A 14,632-nucleotide genomic window follows, 5' to 3' on the forward strand; every position below is an offset into this window, starting at 1 on the left:
ATCGTGACTATCAATATAACCATCACCATCATCGTGATTCATAAAGATAAAGAGTTTGCTATTCAAACCATTTCTATCAGCATCTATTTATAGACAAAAATTACAACTACTCCATTTTCTCTGGGGCTCCACTGCCCTTAAGACCGTAGTAGTAGTAGTAGTAGAAGAGAGACAATAAGACAAAGGTAACAAGCAGGGTGAAATTAATGAGAGAACTAGTAGTAATTGGAGTATAATTCATCATATAGAGCAGAGAATTAAAGACGTTGAGTAGAGGCGAAAATAGAAAAAGTGGTCAAAGTATCACATAAAGAGGAACTAATGGAGGGTTCAATGGGCGTGCACCAACCAACCATGTGATAACCTTTTAACTCATAAAATCCCCATCTCTATTCTCCTATTTATTAAGTCATAAAATTTTGTTAAAGATTTTGTACATGTGGAAGTTATTATAACTAGTGACTGTCCTACTCACAAGACTAGAAGTATTTCTTACAATCTTCTTGTTCTTCTGTGGGCAATACTAGCTACCATGGGGAAAGTAAAGATTTTTATTTCCATGGTTTTTGCATATCTACTTGTTCTATCAGTACTGAGTAGTCCAAGTAGTAGTTTAAGAGAAGAAGAAGAAGAAAATGATCAAAGAGGGCATCATCATAATCATCATCATCATGTTAGAGGAGGAGGAGGAGGAGATGAAAGTGATGATAGGATATCAGCACTACCAGGGCAACCTCCTAATGTCTCTTTTCAACAGTTCTCTGGTTATGTCACTGTTAATCACTTATCTGGTAGAGCTCTCTTTTATTGGCTCACTGAAGCTGCTCTTCCTCATCCCCATTCTAAACCTTTGGTCATCTGGCTTAATGGAGGTCTCTCTCTACTCTCTACTCTCTACTCTCTCTCTCTCTAGTTTAGCCCCCCTTTGGTCGAGCTTGTCCGGCCCACATACATTAATGGATGTTCAAAGTATTTATTTCTCATTTTTAAGTTAACATTGAATTGTTCAACAAAAAAAAATACTGTAGTTAACATTGAATTTTTTTTCTAAGTTATCCTTAAATGATCCTTCAAACATTTAAGTCATTCATTTTACTAAGTTAATGTTCAACTCTTGTGTTTTCCATTTTAATATTTATAATTTAGAAAGGAAAAATAATTATTTAGAAAAATCATTTTTAAATTGTTCACATGCATGATTTTAGTAGAAAAATGACTCATTGTTACAACATTACTAAAAAGGGTTTCACATTTTTCATTCACTTTACGGAAACATATAATGATAAACTTCCTTTTTTATTGTGAACTTTAAGTGTTTTTCTTTCTATTGATTTTGTATATTACTAGTTCAAATAGTGTCTTTGGGGAAACCCAACAAAAATTTGGGTAAAATCCATTGATTAGGTTGTTGTTTTGTTGATAATTTTTCTTAAGTGTTTGAGTTGATTTGGTGGAGTAGAATGATATTTGACCCAACATATATAGTACTAGAAAGTTAATAGTTTCTACTCCCACTATCGAGGAAAGGGAAGGCATAGTATTACATTGACCTCTCTCTCTCTCTCTCTCTCTCTGCAGTCTCTCTCTGTAGTCTGTCTAATCTCATAAGAAACTTACAACAATTGAATGCAAACAGTGTCTCATTTATTACTCTCCAAAAAGATAAGAAAGGTTCCTTAAAAAAAAAAAAAAAAAAAGATAAGAAAGGTGGTTCCTAACCATAAATTATCTCAATTCCTAACCCTCCATTTATATCCTTTATCAATGGAACTTCAGGATGAATCGGCCCAAACTTTGAAGAGACATGCTAAATGACCGGAATATTGGAGCTAACTACGTCTCAAGATTTTCTCTCTCTAAATCTTTGCACGACACGTCAGCCGCCCGGAATTGGGTCGGGAGAAGTCGAGAAGTGTCGGGCATATTATCGACGGCTGTTTATTTATTCAAAAGTCTTCCCACCATGTGTTCCAAAAACGTATGATAAGTAATAAAAGAAAATCTTCATAAAAAAAAAAGTAATAAAATAATTATATTTTTAACATGTTAAAAATTCAATTTTTTTACAATGATTATACTGATTCTAATATTCCTTACTTAGAAAATAAAATAAAATAAAAATGACAATCTATTATGGGTAAGGTTACATGATATGACTTAAAGTTCTAATCTTTTTTAATTTAAATCTTTAAAATAGGGCTATAAGTGACTAAAATAAACTTTGACTTGTTAAAATTATAGCTATTTAATGATTTATCATGTTTTCTTAGGATACATGCATGGAAGAAAGAATTAGAAACTATGTCCTTTTTTTTTGAGAGATGCTACAATGACATGTTGGGTGACAAGTTGGGTGACATAATAACCCATTTTTAGTAAAAATCAAAGTTTTTTCAAAGTTTGACTATGACATGGCTCTTGTCTTCTACTGAAAATGGGTTATTATGTCATCCAACTTGTCACCCAACATGTCATTGAAATTCTTAATAATAATAGAAACTATGTCTTAATAATAATAGAAATTCTTTTTAACCAAAAAAAAAAAACAATAATAGAAATAAAATCCTTCATTTTTTAGGTAATGTTATGAAGTGTAGCCATAGCCTCGAACCATCCAGCCGTGACAATTTACCCCCAACAATTTCAACGTGTTTGGGCTAGATATGAGCATTAATTTTCACAAAGTACTTGATTCGATAGGCCCGATAATATCTATTTGACTATGGGCGCCTCAGCCGGTCCAATTGTTTTACACAGTGGTTCGATTGTAAATTGTCCCTAAACTGAGGAGGAAAATAGAAATTATATAAACGGATTGCCTCATTCTCATATAGTTAAATATTACATAAGAAGTACTGATATTAATGGTAAAATTGGTTTCAGGTCCTGGTTGTTCATCAGTGGCATATGGAGCATCAGAGGAAATAGGCCCATTCAGGTTAAACAAGAACGGCTCAGGATTATATATGAACAAGTTTTCATGGAACTCCATTGCTAACCTTCTCTTCCTCGAAACTCCGGCTGGAGTTGGATTCTCTTACACTAACACATCCTCCGAGCTCTTCGACACTGGTGATCAACGTACAGGTACGTGTTTATTTCAGAAATCCAATTCTTTACACCTTAGTTTGAAACCCAATTATGTACGCCTTAGCTTCATCACTTTATATGTAAGGTTTGCACGTTTTGCACATATTTCTACAAAGTAAAGTCTTCAACACTTTAGGTAATCTCTATTAGTATAACATTGATTTATTAACCCCAAAGTATTATTTATCCAACCTTACATGCTACTTGGCCCGACAACAGATGGACCAAAATGGCCTGGGAAGGCAACAGTTTTCAGGCTCAAACATTTATAGTCGAATCAAGTAGCATTTTCTTTATTTACCTGACTCAGTTTCGATGATGGATTTTATACAGCTAAAGACTCACTAGAATTCATTATCCAATGGTTGGAGCGATTCCCACGTTACAAGAACCGCGAAATCTACTTAACAGGAGAAAGCTACGCAGGACATTACGTACCTCAGTTAGCCAAACAAATCTTGATCCACAATCAAAAGGCTAATCAACCTCTTAATCTCAAAGGAATCATGGTAATATTTTTTAACAGATTTTTCATTTTTCTCCTCTATATAGATATTTATTTATGTGTTTTATTTTCTTTTAATTATTAACATCTTCCCTTTTGTTTTTTGAACAATATTTTTAGGTCGGGAATGCAGTTACAGATAACTATTACGACAATGTTGGAACGATAACATACTGGTGGAGTCATGCAATGATATCTGATAAAACGTATAAACAACTCATTAACACTTGCGATTTTCATCAGCAAGAGAATTCAAACGAGTGTGAATCTTTATATACTTATGCAATGGATAAAGAATTCGGAAATATTGATCAATACAATATTTACGCACCACCGTGTAATAAACCCGACGGTAGTACTACGGCAAGCCAACGATCTCTAGGGTTACCGCATCGACCGAATTCGGTAAAAAAAATAATAATTTGAAAGTATTTTCATTTAATTTTATAATGCTTTTGGAATTTATTTGTTTTGTTTTGTTTTTGTTAGATTTTTAGGCAGGTTTCAGGGTATGATCCATGTACGGAAAAATATGCGGAAATTTATTATAATCGACCAGACGTTCAGAAAGCTCTTCATGCAAATACGACTAGAATTCCTTATAAATGGACTGCTTGCAGGTAAAAAAAAAAGTTAACATTTCTTAGAATTTATTATTATTAAATTTGATATTCAAATACTCCATTTTCAATTTACAAATTGGTACTAAATATTCGGATTTTATTTAATTTTATAAACAGTGAAACTCTAAACCGAAATTGGAATGATACGGCTGCATCTGTTCTTCCCATTTACAAAGAGATGATTGCAGCTGGTTTAAGGGTTTGGGTGTTTAGGTTTGTTTATAATTTAATATTATAATCACTAGTTTTGCATTTCTATTAAAATTATTTCATTATTCCTTATAATTTTTCCTCCAATATTAATATATAATCTAATTATTATAGCGGAGACATAGATTCTGTTGTACCAGTTACTGCAACGAGATTTTCCCTCGATCGACTCAATCTAGCAACAAAAATACCGTGGTACCCATGGTATGTCAAAAACCAGGTCAGTATATTTGATATTTTCTTCGAACCAAGTAAAGTTGTATCATTCTCAACAAAAAAAAAAAAAAAAAAAAAAAACGTAAAGTTGTATCAACAAAAAAAAGTAAAGTTGTATCAACTTGCTTGTGTTTCATCTAAAATACATGGTTATAATGTTTAACAACTTAAAACAGTGTGGGTTATTCCCAATAGTTTCTGTTGACGGGTGCTCGTTAGTTCGTGGAGTGTGTAATGCCGACTGTATTTGTGTAATACCATCGGTAGTAGTATGTATTGCCGACGGTATTCCACATATTATGGCGGTAAAATTCGTCTCACATAGGTTAATTATGAACACAGATATCTGACACAAATTTATATATAAAAAAAAACAATTATACACAAGAAAAAGAAAAAATAATTAATTCTTGAATTTTACCTCATAATTTCCTCTTATTTTTGTTTTAAATATGTTAATTGTGGTTTTTTTTTTATATGGTGAAGGTTGGAGGTTGGACAGAAGTGTATGAAGGGCTAACATTTGCAACAGTGAGAGGGGCGGGGCATGAAGTTCCTCTTTTCAAACCTAGAGCTGCTCTTCAACTTTTCAAATCATTTATAGCTGGAAATCCTCTACCAAAATCCTCATATTAAATTAAGAAAAAAATATCATGCATTTTCGAAAAAATTGTCTAAATTACTATGACAGATTTGATTTAGAGACAAACAAGAGAAGAGATAGAGAAATGGGGAAAAGGAATACTATTGTTTGTGTTTCATCTAAGCAGGAAAGTACACATGTTTGAGTTCATGAGGATTTGAGAAGCAAATGAAATGAAGATTTATGTTTATAAGCAATTCGCATTTGTGTTGGATTTAGGCTATTAGGCCGAGCTAACTTTGTCTCCCCAGGCTAACAAGCTACGCATAACGACCCAGCCTGGACTTGGTCCAAGCCATGAGCTAGATAGCTCTTATAAACAAATACAAACCAAGCAGGGTCATGCATGTTTAAACCCATCGCCCATTGGCATGGCCGTGGCTGAGAATCAGGGAGCACTGTGCGGGATTTGAATATGGGTCCTTCATGCAATATAAATTTCCAAAATAATAAACAAATACAAGATAATTCATCCGTCTGTAGATGAAACCATAAATGAATACAATAGTATTTTGAAGAAAGTGGTCGTAAGAAAAAAAAATCATTTTAAAAAATCATTTTTTTATTTGAAATCTAGTCTACGAATTCACAATCAAGGGTAAGATTTATTTATTTTATCTTGATTATGTACCACTGCTTGTAATGACTATCATGATTATGTATCTTGTTTAAGGCTCCCAATTACACAGAAAAATAGAGAATTTTGTACTTGGAGCGGAGCCAAACACAATAGCTAGGGGCGTCTATAGATCCCAACTAAAAAAGCAAATAAATGTGTGATGAAATGCCTCTCCACCTACCAACTAAGCTAGTTGTTTGATTTGTTTAGAATAGATATCTGTCAGTATAATATTAGAGACTGCTATAAGAAATAAGAAGTGGACCCTTGTGTTTGGGGGGGCCAGTGCGGGCGCCCGCAACCCGCACACCCCCAAACACTGCCCTGCTAAACTGTAACATAGAGAACAACTAACAAGTAACCCCAAGCTAACCGTCGAAACCCTAAATCGCACCATAGAAAAACTTCCTAAAACCCCAACATAGTGAACAACTAAGAAGGAGAGAGAGAACCAGAGAAAGAGAGAACTAGAGAGTACCTTTGGTGAAGCTTCGGTTCAGAGAGAACGACGGTAAGAACGAGAGAGAGGACGACTGAAAGAGAGAGAAGGTTTGTGTTTAAAAACTTTCTTTTCCCTTGGAACTCTAATATGTTCTAAAGTTGGAAAGGTTTTTTGATGGGACATCTGGGTGGGAAAGAGAAGGGGATAATTTGGTATAAATTTTTTTTGGGTAGAGGGCATTTAGGGCAACCCGGACAAAAGACTAAATACTCATAGATCTTTATGGGTGGGTTTTGGGCTGGATTTTTCTTTCTTTTGGACTTTCCACCCATGACCCCTAATAATTAATCATATTTTGGGTTTGTTGTCCAAAACTTAGAGCATCTCCAATGCAACACTCTTCAATTACGGGAGTCTCAAATGAGTAATCCTCTCTTATTACCCATTACTGTTTGTTCAAACTGGAAGATAAAAAGTCAAATCACTTCACCATCAAACCAATATCAAGACTAGAAAAGGATAACAAAATGACATGAAAAAAAAGTAGCACATACTTTGGTTACAGTTTGACCATTTGAATTACGGTGGATGACCACCACAATTTGTAACTATCACCATCATTATTTCTCCAACATTACTTTGTATTCAACCACCATTATTGTGCGACTCTCCATTGGTTATATTGTCAATAGAAACTTTAAATTCCTTCACCAAAAGCAATCCAATTTCACCACCCATGAATCCCGATACAATAAAAGCAGAAAAACACATGTATAATTTGAGAAATTTAGTGCATCTGATATAAAAAAGGAAGACCAAGATGAAAGTAACAATCCTTTCAACAAAAAAAAAAAAAAGATGAAAGTAACAAGAGTAATCATAGCTATAAATACAATTGAATTCAAGAGGGCACCTTTTAGTTTATCCCAAACTGAATCTGAAGTGATTTCATTGTAAGCTATGGTGGCTATGGTTGTGATTGATAATGAGGAATCAGAATTTAGGGTTTTAACTAAAAGAGCAACCAAGAACATGCAGGTAGAGACTGGTGTTATTATTCTGATGATTTCTTCACCCAGAGATTCAAGTATGGTTTTTGGTTTTGAATTTCTCTCCATCGGTATCTGAATTTGAATCAGAAAGTCTGGTCTACGGGTGTTATAATTTGAGATTTGGTTTTAGTTTTTCTGGGTTAGAAAATTGATATATTAGTGTTTTGTTTCTGTTATTTGAGGAATTCAGGAACTGGATCTGTTAAGAAATGTTGGTGGGTAAAAGGATAGAAACAACATTTCGAGCGAGAGGAAGGAAAAAAAATTCAAAACAAGGACAATGGTACCTCTTTAGCAAATCAGCATATACCAACCAGTCCACGTAAAGGGATTTTAGTTGAACTCACTTTCTCGAGATTCATATTTTTCATATAAATCGATAAGATAATTATAATATTTTGTTAAATCAATGTACTAATCACATTTCAATGTGCATTATAAATTTTATGCACAATCCACCTTACACGCATAATAGGTGTTAAATCTTTGGTGTCAAGGTAATAGCTATGAATAGTCATCGACTCCCGGAAAAGGGTAGAAGAATGGGACCTATGGCCTAAAATGGGAATGGGCTGGGGTTATGAACTTATAATCTGATGATCGAGTCGATTATAAGTTCATTCCATACTCATCATTGGATGACTAGTTGTCTTAAAATAGAGTTGTCTTGCCAAAACCTTGTCAGGTTAATCCATTCGGACAAAACCTTCAGGGTAATCTTGGTTGGTGCTTCGACTTCATGTCTTAAGACCTAAATATTTTGTAAGAAAAATTCATAAATAATGAACTATCTCGTCAAAATTTTACCAATTACTTAGAGTAATTCGGGATCAATATGCTCCCAGTAGCTAGTATTTTCATAAATACATAGTCTGAAATTATTTATTTGATTTCTCAAATTTTAACAACATACATCGTTTAATAATCTCATATATGTGCCTAAGTAAACGGTCGATATCTCCTTTTACACATATCCTATTCAAGGAATTTTATTAGGAATCGTTGGGAGTGACTCGAATATGGATTGGTATAGAACCCGGTTTACGACCCTCCAACCCGCTTACAAGAATTTTAGACCCGTTAGCGGAGCTGATTGTTGAGACAGGGATGGTATGCGAAGAAGTGCTCCGAGGCAGAGTTGGACTTCGAGACAGAGCTGGAATGCAGAAGTTAGGCTTATGTCGGCGATTAATGTAATCCGTGTATAATGTCGGTCTTAGAGAGAGAGTCGGTGAGGCGGTGGGATTAGGGTTTAGTGGCTATATAAACTAAACCCTAAGGATATATCAGTAGCACAATCTCACGAAATCTCTTGTGTAAACTTGTTTGCTTATCATAGTGGAAATCATCGCATTGTTGTCGCCGTGGAGTAGGTACCACCAACCGAACCACGTAAATCTCTGTGTTCTTTTCTTTGATTGTTTTTTTACCATTCCTATTGGTTGTCTTGGATTACTCGTATTGTTCCCATTAAACCCCGATTGGCATAACAGGAATATGAATCACATTCATTTCTTATTTTACAGTCTCTTCAGGGGGATTCTTTTATAAAATTATTCCTCCAGGAGTATATGCTACTTTGATTAGCTTTGATCATTTTTCATGACTTTTTCTGTGTATGAGAATATTAAACTCTAAAATATATTAATATTTGGAGGTACAAACAGGAGCGGTGGCAGTAAGGGGCCTGTGGGGTCACAGGCCCCCACATACCCAATTTGGTTCCCCTAATTCCTAAGATTTTAAATTTTCGATTTAGAGTTACTAATTTCAAAAAAGTATGATTTAAACCCACCAACTATAACTTATTACTTGAAAGGCAAGTGTATAGTGACTAATCATATTTTCTATATGCACATACATTATCTTCTAATAGATAAATTGACTAAGATAAAAATCAAGTGTTCACTGCACACACCAGCTTTTTCTTCGTTTCCCTCGACGACATAACATAGACAACAACCATAAGCTATCTCTAACATTTTTTTCTACGTCTATTTCTCTTTCTCTCTCTTTCTCTATCTATATCTCTCTTTCTCGATCTCGCTCTCCCTCTCTCACTGAAACACCAACACATTATCTTTGTCGTTCTCCTTCTTCTTTCTCTTGAACTTCTTATTCGGTTATCCCTCACCCTATCAATTAGTGGTGGCGGACAATGATAAAGTTTCATTCAGTCTTATCTCTCACTCTCTCTCAGTGGTAGGGTTTCAGTCAACGACAAGGTTGTGACTGTGGTTTTGGATCAGGTACGCTTCGCTACCACCAATTAGAGGTAGTGGGTAACCATCAATAGTGTCTTACTAGTCTGTTAGTGAAATACACATCGAAATCTCAGTCGAAACCAATGGATGTGTTTATACGAATGTAAGACGCTTAGTAATGCAACAAATATCGTCTTACAAGATAGTAAAGAACGAATCAGTTAAACCTCATTGAAATTTCAATTGAGACATTTTTTACTACCTATAGATATATTTGTTTACTTGTCAGTAAAATGCTAAGTTGTAACCATTGGTAGCGTCTTAACGATGAGGGTGTACAACTACAGTCGCGCATGAGGGAGATAATAGATGATATTACTTAAACCAATGTATATGATTTTACCTTGTAATTTCATTTTTATGGGTACTATATGTGCCCCCACATACTATAAGTCCTGGCTTCGCCACTGGGTACAAATCTCCGTATATTGATTCTAAATGAGGGAACTCGATCAATCTCAAGTATTTTACGATATGTAATATATGACTTCTTCCCCTTAATGTCGATAGATTTTCGTCTTATTTGTGCCCACATACTTCGAGGATGTGACAAAGACGAAAGAAAAAATCAATTGCTTCAGGCAAATTTTGGTTTCTATTTTCATATCCTATGATCCGTAGAACTAAATTTGTTATCTAATCACAACTTCAAGTGTGAGCAATTTGTCCTAACTAACAACTTCAGGTGCATGTGATTGGTTACATGTGAGATATATCATCTTCATGTGATTTTCTTTTTCTATTAATATTCATGATCATCACTTTCTCTTTGGTATACAACTTCAGGTGTAATTTGCAAGCGGATATCATCATCGTCCAATGAGGCGAAAAAAAAATATCACCATCATTTGAATTGATATTCAGATTTCCACTTAATATACGGTGAGAAAATTTTGCAATATTGGGCAACCAAGATTGTGATATCTTATTTTTTTTCACAAAAATAGGTCGTCTTACACGATGAAGAACTCTTTCAAATTTGATCAGACTATATCTTGATATAGTAAAGTGATATTTCAAAATTTGCAACTTCATTTGGAAATCTGAACTTAGTGTCATATTTTTCTTACAACAACTTCAATTGTAATACCTTAAAAATCGATGGAATATAATTTTAATACTGAAACTATCGATATTTTTCATTCTTCAGGAATGCATAGATAAATTTATTTTTCAAGGATTTACCCTTTTTGGTGATAATTAACCAACTCATAGGGGGATATATCTTTTCATCCTTAGAGATTATTTACTCTAGTAAATCTTTTAAAAATTTATAGATTTGAAGAAGTATATATATCAAACTTCAGGTTTGGTAATCTCGTATACATATAGATGCTTCAATTTGATTGTCACCAAAATCTGATTGTTAAATATGAGATAATCCATCATTCTTGACATTCATCATATATACACTTGCATATAAAACTAAAAATGAGTTATGAGAATAATATCAATTTACTTTGGAGGAATAATTTACCTTGACCTTACCATATAATGAATTGGATTTACATTCATATGAGTTTGCAATATTAACCCTTTAGTCATTATCATCTATGTAATTCTCATATCCTTTTGATATAGTTTATTATGTCTCAACAAACATAAAATCAATGGTTAGAGATAAATAAGAATAATAAAAAAAAGTTCAAATAACAACACAGAAAAATCCAAATACCTTGTAACTTACCAATTACAATTAAACAAACTTACCAATATTTTATTTGTTTATATTTTGATCAAGGAGAGTGATAACTTCTTCTTCCCTTCGATCATAGAGCAATTCATGTTGATAACGTGTTTTGAAAAATAAAGGAGAGAAAAAGAAAGATAATGAAAATATAGACAAATGCCATAGAGACAAGAACAACTCGATTAATTGTATTCTTATGTTTGTAGAGAATTCTCTACTTTGGTATATTGGTACATTGATCCATTGGTCCATCTCATTCATTAGCAAGGAAGCTCTTTATATAAGCCTCTTGATGGGTTGCATAACCAATGGAGAGTCACACAATAATGGTGTTTGAATACAAAGTAATAGTGGAGAAATAATGGTAGTGATAGTTACAAAGTGGGGTGGTCATCCCCCATAAATCAAATATTTATAACAACCTAGATATTATAGTATATTATTGGTTACTAGATTATCTTTCTTGTTTGACTACTCTCACACATTCATTCAAGTATGACATTTTTTTAGCTTAACACATGTTTCTTTTCGGATGACGTGGAACATTGTGACTTTTAAACCTATTAAGTGTGAAACTAGCTCCGATACCATGTTAAGCTTGTGGTTATCGAAAGCAAAATCAAAATCAAAATAGTTGTCGAAAGTCATTTGTAAGAAAATTGAAGTGGCTCAACGGGCATTCTGGTGGAAAAACAACATAGTTGTCAAACTATAGCTTGACATCATATTTGTAAACCAAAATCTCAAGGAGGTCTGGTTATCCATAAGTGGAAGTTGATAATATAGCTATGTTATCTAAACTAGCTTGGACATTACATACGCAAAGTCAAAAACTTTTCCTCGTGATCCTGTGTTCGGGTTTAAAGAAGTCTACTCATTCTTGATTTTGGAAATCTCTACACGATACTTTTCGTTTTTTAAATGTTCATAGTAGGAACCAAATTAATATATGGAACCATTATTGGATTCTTAACAACCCACCACCAATCAATAATGTTTATGGATCTACATTAACTTATGTTTCCCAACTTATAGTCGAAAATCAATGGCATCTATCCACACTTAGAAACAACCTTGAACCTCATCTCATAGACCATTTACTCTCTATTCGATTTAATCCCACTATTCTCGATACTAGGAGATGGAACCTCACCAAAAGAGGAGAATTTTCAGTTGCTTCATTATATAAACATCTAAGTTCACCTCATCATATTTCTATATCAAATTCCACTTTTTGGAAAAAACTTTGGCACTTACAAACCTTACCTAGAATTACTTTGTTATGTTTGCCATAATGACGAGGAAAAATGAATTGCATCTCTTTTTTACATTGTGAATATGCTAGGAACATTTGGTTAATTTTGGCATTCGCACAGATTTCATTGAGGCACAAGACATGAAATTATGGATTCAAATTTAGTTTTCTACGATGCATTCTTCAATCCAAGCAATGTACACTTTACATTCTAAAAAACACAAATCTTTGTTATATTTGCCATAATGACGAGGAAAATGAATTGCATCTCTTTTTACATTGTGAATATGCTAAGAACATTCGGTTTTATTTTAACATTCGTACAGATTTCATTGAGGCACACGACATAAAATCATGGATAAAAATTTGGTTTTCTACGATGCACTCTTCAAACCAAGCTGATTACACTTTGCATTCTAAAAAGTACAAATCTTTGTTCTGTTTGCCATAATGAGGAGGAAAATGAATTGCATCTCTTTTTACATTGTGAACATGCTAGGAACATTTGGTTTTATTTTGGCATTCGCACAGATTTCATTGAGGCACACGACGTAATATCATGGACTCAAATTTGGTTTTCTACGATGCACTGTTCAATCCAAGCTGATTACACTCTACATTCTGTGATATTATGGTAATTATGGAAGAATAGATGTACTAACTTATTTCAGGGAGATCTCATTCTACCCTCACAGGCCATCAATCAAATTCAATAAACAACCCAACTCATACATCGATACAAAATCTATACAGAGAAAGCAAACAATTGTCACTCAAGCCCTTCTTCACATTATAGGTGGAGTCCACCACCTGAACATTGTTTTAAAATTAATGTGGATGTCTCATATGTTGCCTCAAACCAGCCTGTAGTAATTGGAATGGTAATACATGATTGGAATGGTAATACATGATTGCAATTCTAACTTTGTTTGCCAAAACAGTTTTCACTTTCTGCAGATCCACCTAAGAAGAAGAGTGCCAAGCACTCTTGCATGCCCTAGAATGGGCGATACAACTCCATTTTTTGTTGATCGTCATCGAATCAGATGCTTCTATGGTTGTTCAGGCAGTGAATGGAAAGAAGCGCACTTGTAGTTGGATTTCCAGATCATCTCTCAAAGAAATTCAGGAGCTCAGAAAACAGTTTATTTCCCTTTCAGTTGTATGGATAGCTAGGATTAGTAGTAGGTTGGTTGGTGTTTTAGCTCGAACAACTCGAGCTCAAAACTTATTTCACTGTTGGGACCATGTTCCACCTTTTTTGAGTTCTTAATATGTGAACAAAATTCTTGTAAACCCTATTACCAGCAAGGAATGAAACTTCCCGAAATTTCGCGAAACGTTTCCTAAAATGAGATTAGGTGCACGAAATAACACTTACAACTATTTCCTGCATAGTTTCCACCGACATGATCGAAATTTCCACCGAAATTGTGGGAAATATCGAAATTTCCACCGACATGATCGAAATTTCCACCGACATAGTAGAAGTCTAGCACAAAAACCGTAGAAACTAATACTAGAAACATATCCATTTCTTCGTCTTTTTCATCTTCATTTCTCTTAGATCTTTCTTGATTTTTATGTTTTGTTTTTCATGGTTTTTAAATCTATTTGAATGATTTACGCCTTGACTTAACTGCCTAAATTGATTTTATCTTAGTAACACCTCTAATATAACTGTATAATTAACGATACCTTCTCAAACTAACATAGTCTGTTAATTATTATCAGTAAGAATGTTATCTTTTGGGTGTTATAGCCAAAAAATTATTCAATTTACCCCTGGAAGTAACTGTGTAATTGTTAATACTCCCTCAAACTAATAGATAATGTTAAACATCATTTTTATGCTTCATTATGGTTTAATAATCTTGTTATACATAACTGCATCATATTTCTATCATTTCTGTAGATTTGTAAGATTTCCACACTGACCGAAACATTTCTACGAAACGTTTCCACTTTTGGACCGACCGAAATTTCCACCGAAACCGAAATTTCATTCCTTGATTACCAGTTG

General features: G+C 33.8%; 1 protein-coding gene across 1 annotated transcript; it reads left to right on the top strand.

Moving 5' to 3' along the window:
- Positions 1 to 529: 529 nt before the first annotated feature.
- LOC147552992 (serine carboxypeptidase-like 25) lies at positions 530 to 5,280 on the top strand. Its single transcript, XM_086668667.1, has 9 exons — positions 530 to 872; positions 2,736 to 2,738; positions 2,884 to 3,087; positions 3,424 to 3,599; positions 3,716 to 4,000; positions 4,085 to 4,215; positions 4,336 to 4,431; positions 4,543 to 4,648; positions 5,131 to 5,280. The coding sequence occupies exons 1-9, from the start codon at positions 533 to 535 to the stop codon at positions 5,278 to 5,280; spliced, it is 1,491 nt and encodes a 496-aa protein (XP_086524793.1). The 5' UTR covers positions 530 to 532.
- Positions 5,281 to 14,632: the final 9,352 nt, after the last annotated feature.

Source organism: Eschscholzia californica, unplaced genomic scaffold (assembly GCF_041429995.1).
Source record: "Eschscholzia californica isolate CP2 unplaced genomic scaffold, dmEscCali1.0.p SCAF_3, whole genome shotgun sequence".
Taxonomy (NCBI): domain Eukaryota; kingdom Viridiplantae; phylum Streptophyta; class Magnoliopsida; order Ranunculales; family Papaveraceae; genus Eschscholzia; species Eschscholzia californica.

What these genes read in the sequence shown, in the direction of transcription:
- LOC147552992 (XM_086668667.1), top strand. Translation starts at nt 533, where the DNA reads ATGGGGAAAGTAAAGATTTTTATTTCCATGGTTTTTGCATATCTACTT. An exon ending in TATAAATGGACTGCTTGCAG is followed by an intron (nt 4,216 to 4,335) that starts GTAAAAAAAAAA and finishes TTTTATAAACAG; the next exon opens with TGAAACTCTAAACCGAAATT. An exon ending in TTAAGGGTTTGGGTGTTTAG is followed by an intron (nt 4,432 to 4,542) that starts GTTTGTTTATAA and finishes TAATTATTATAG; the next exon opens with CGGAGACATAGATTCTGTTG.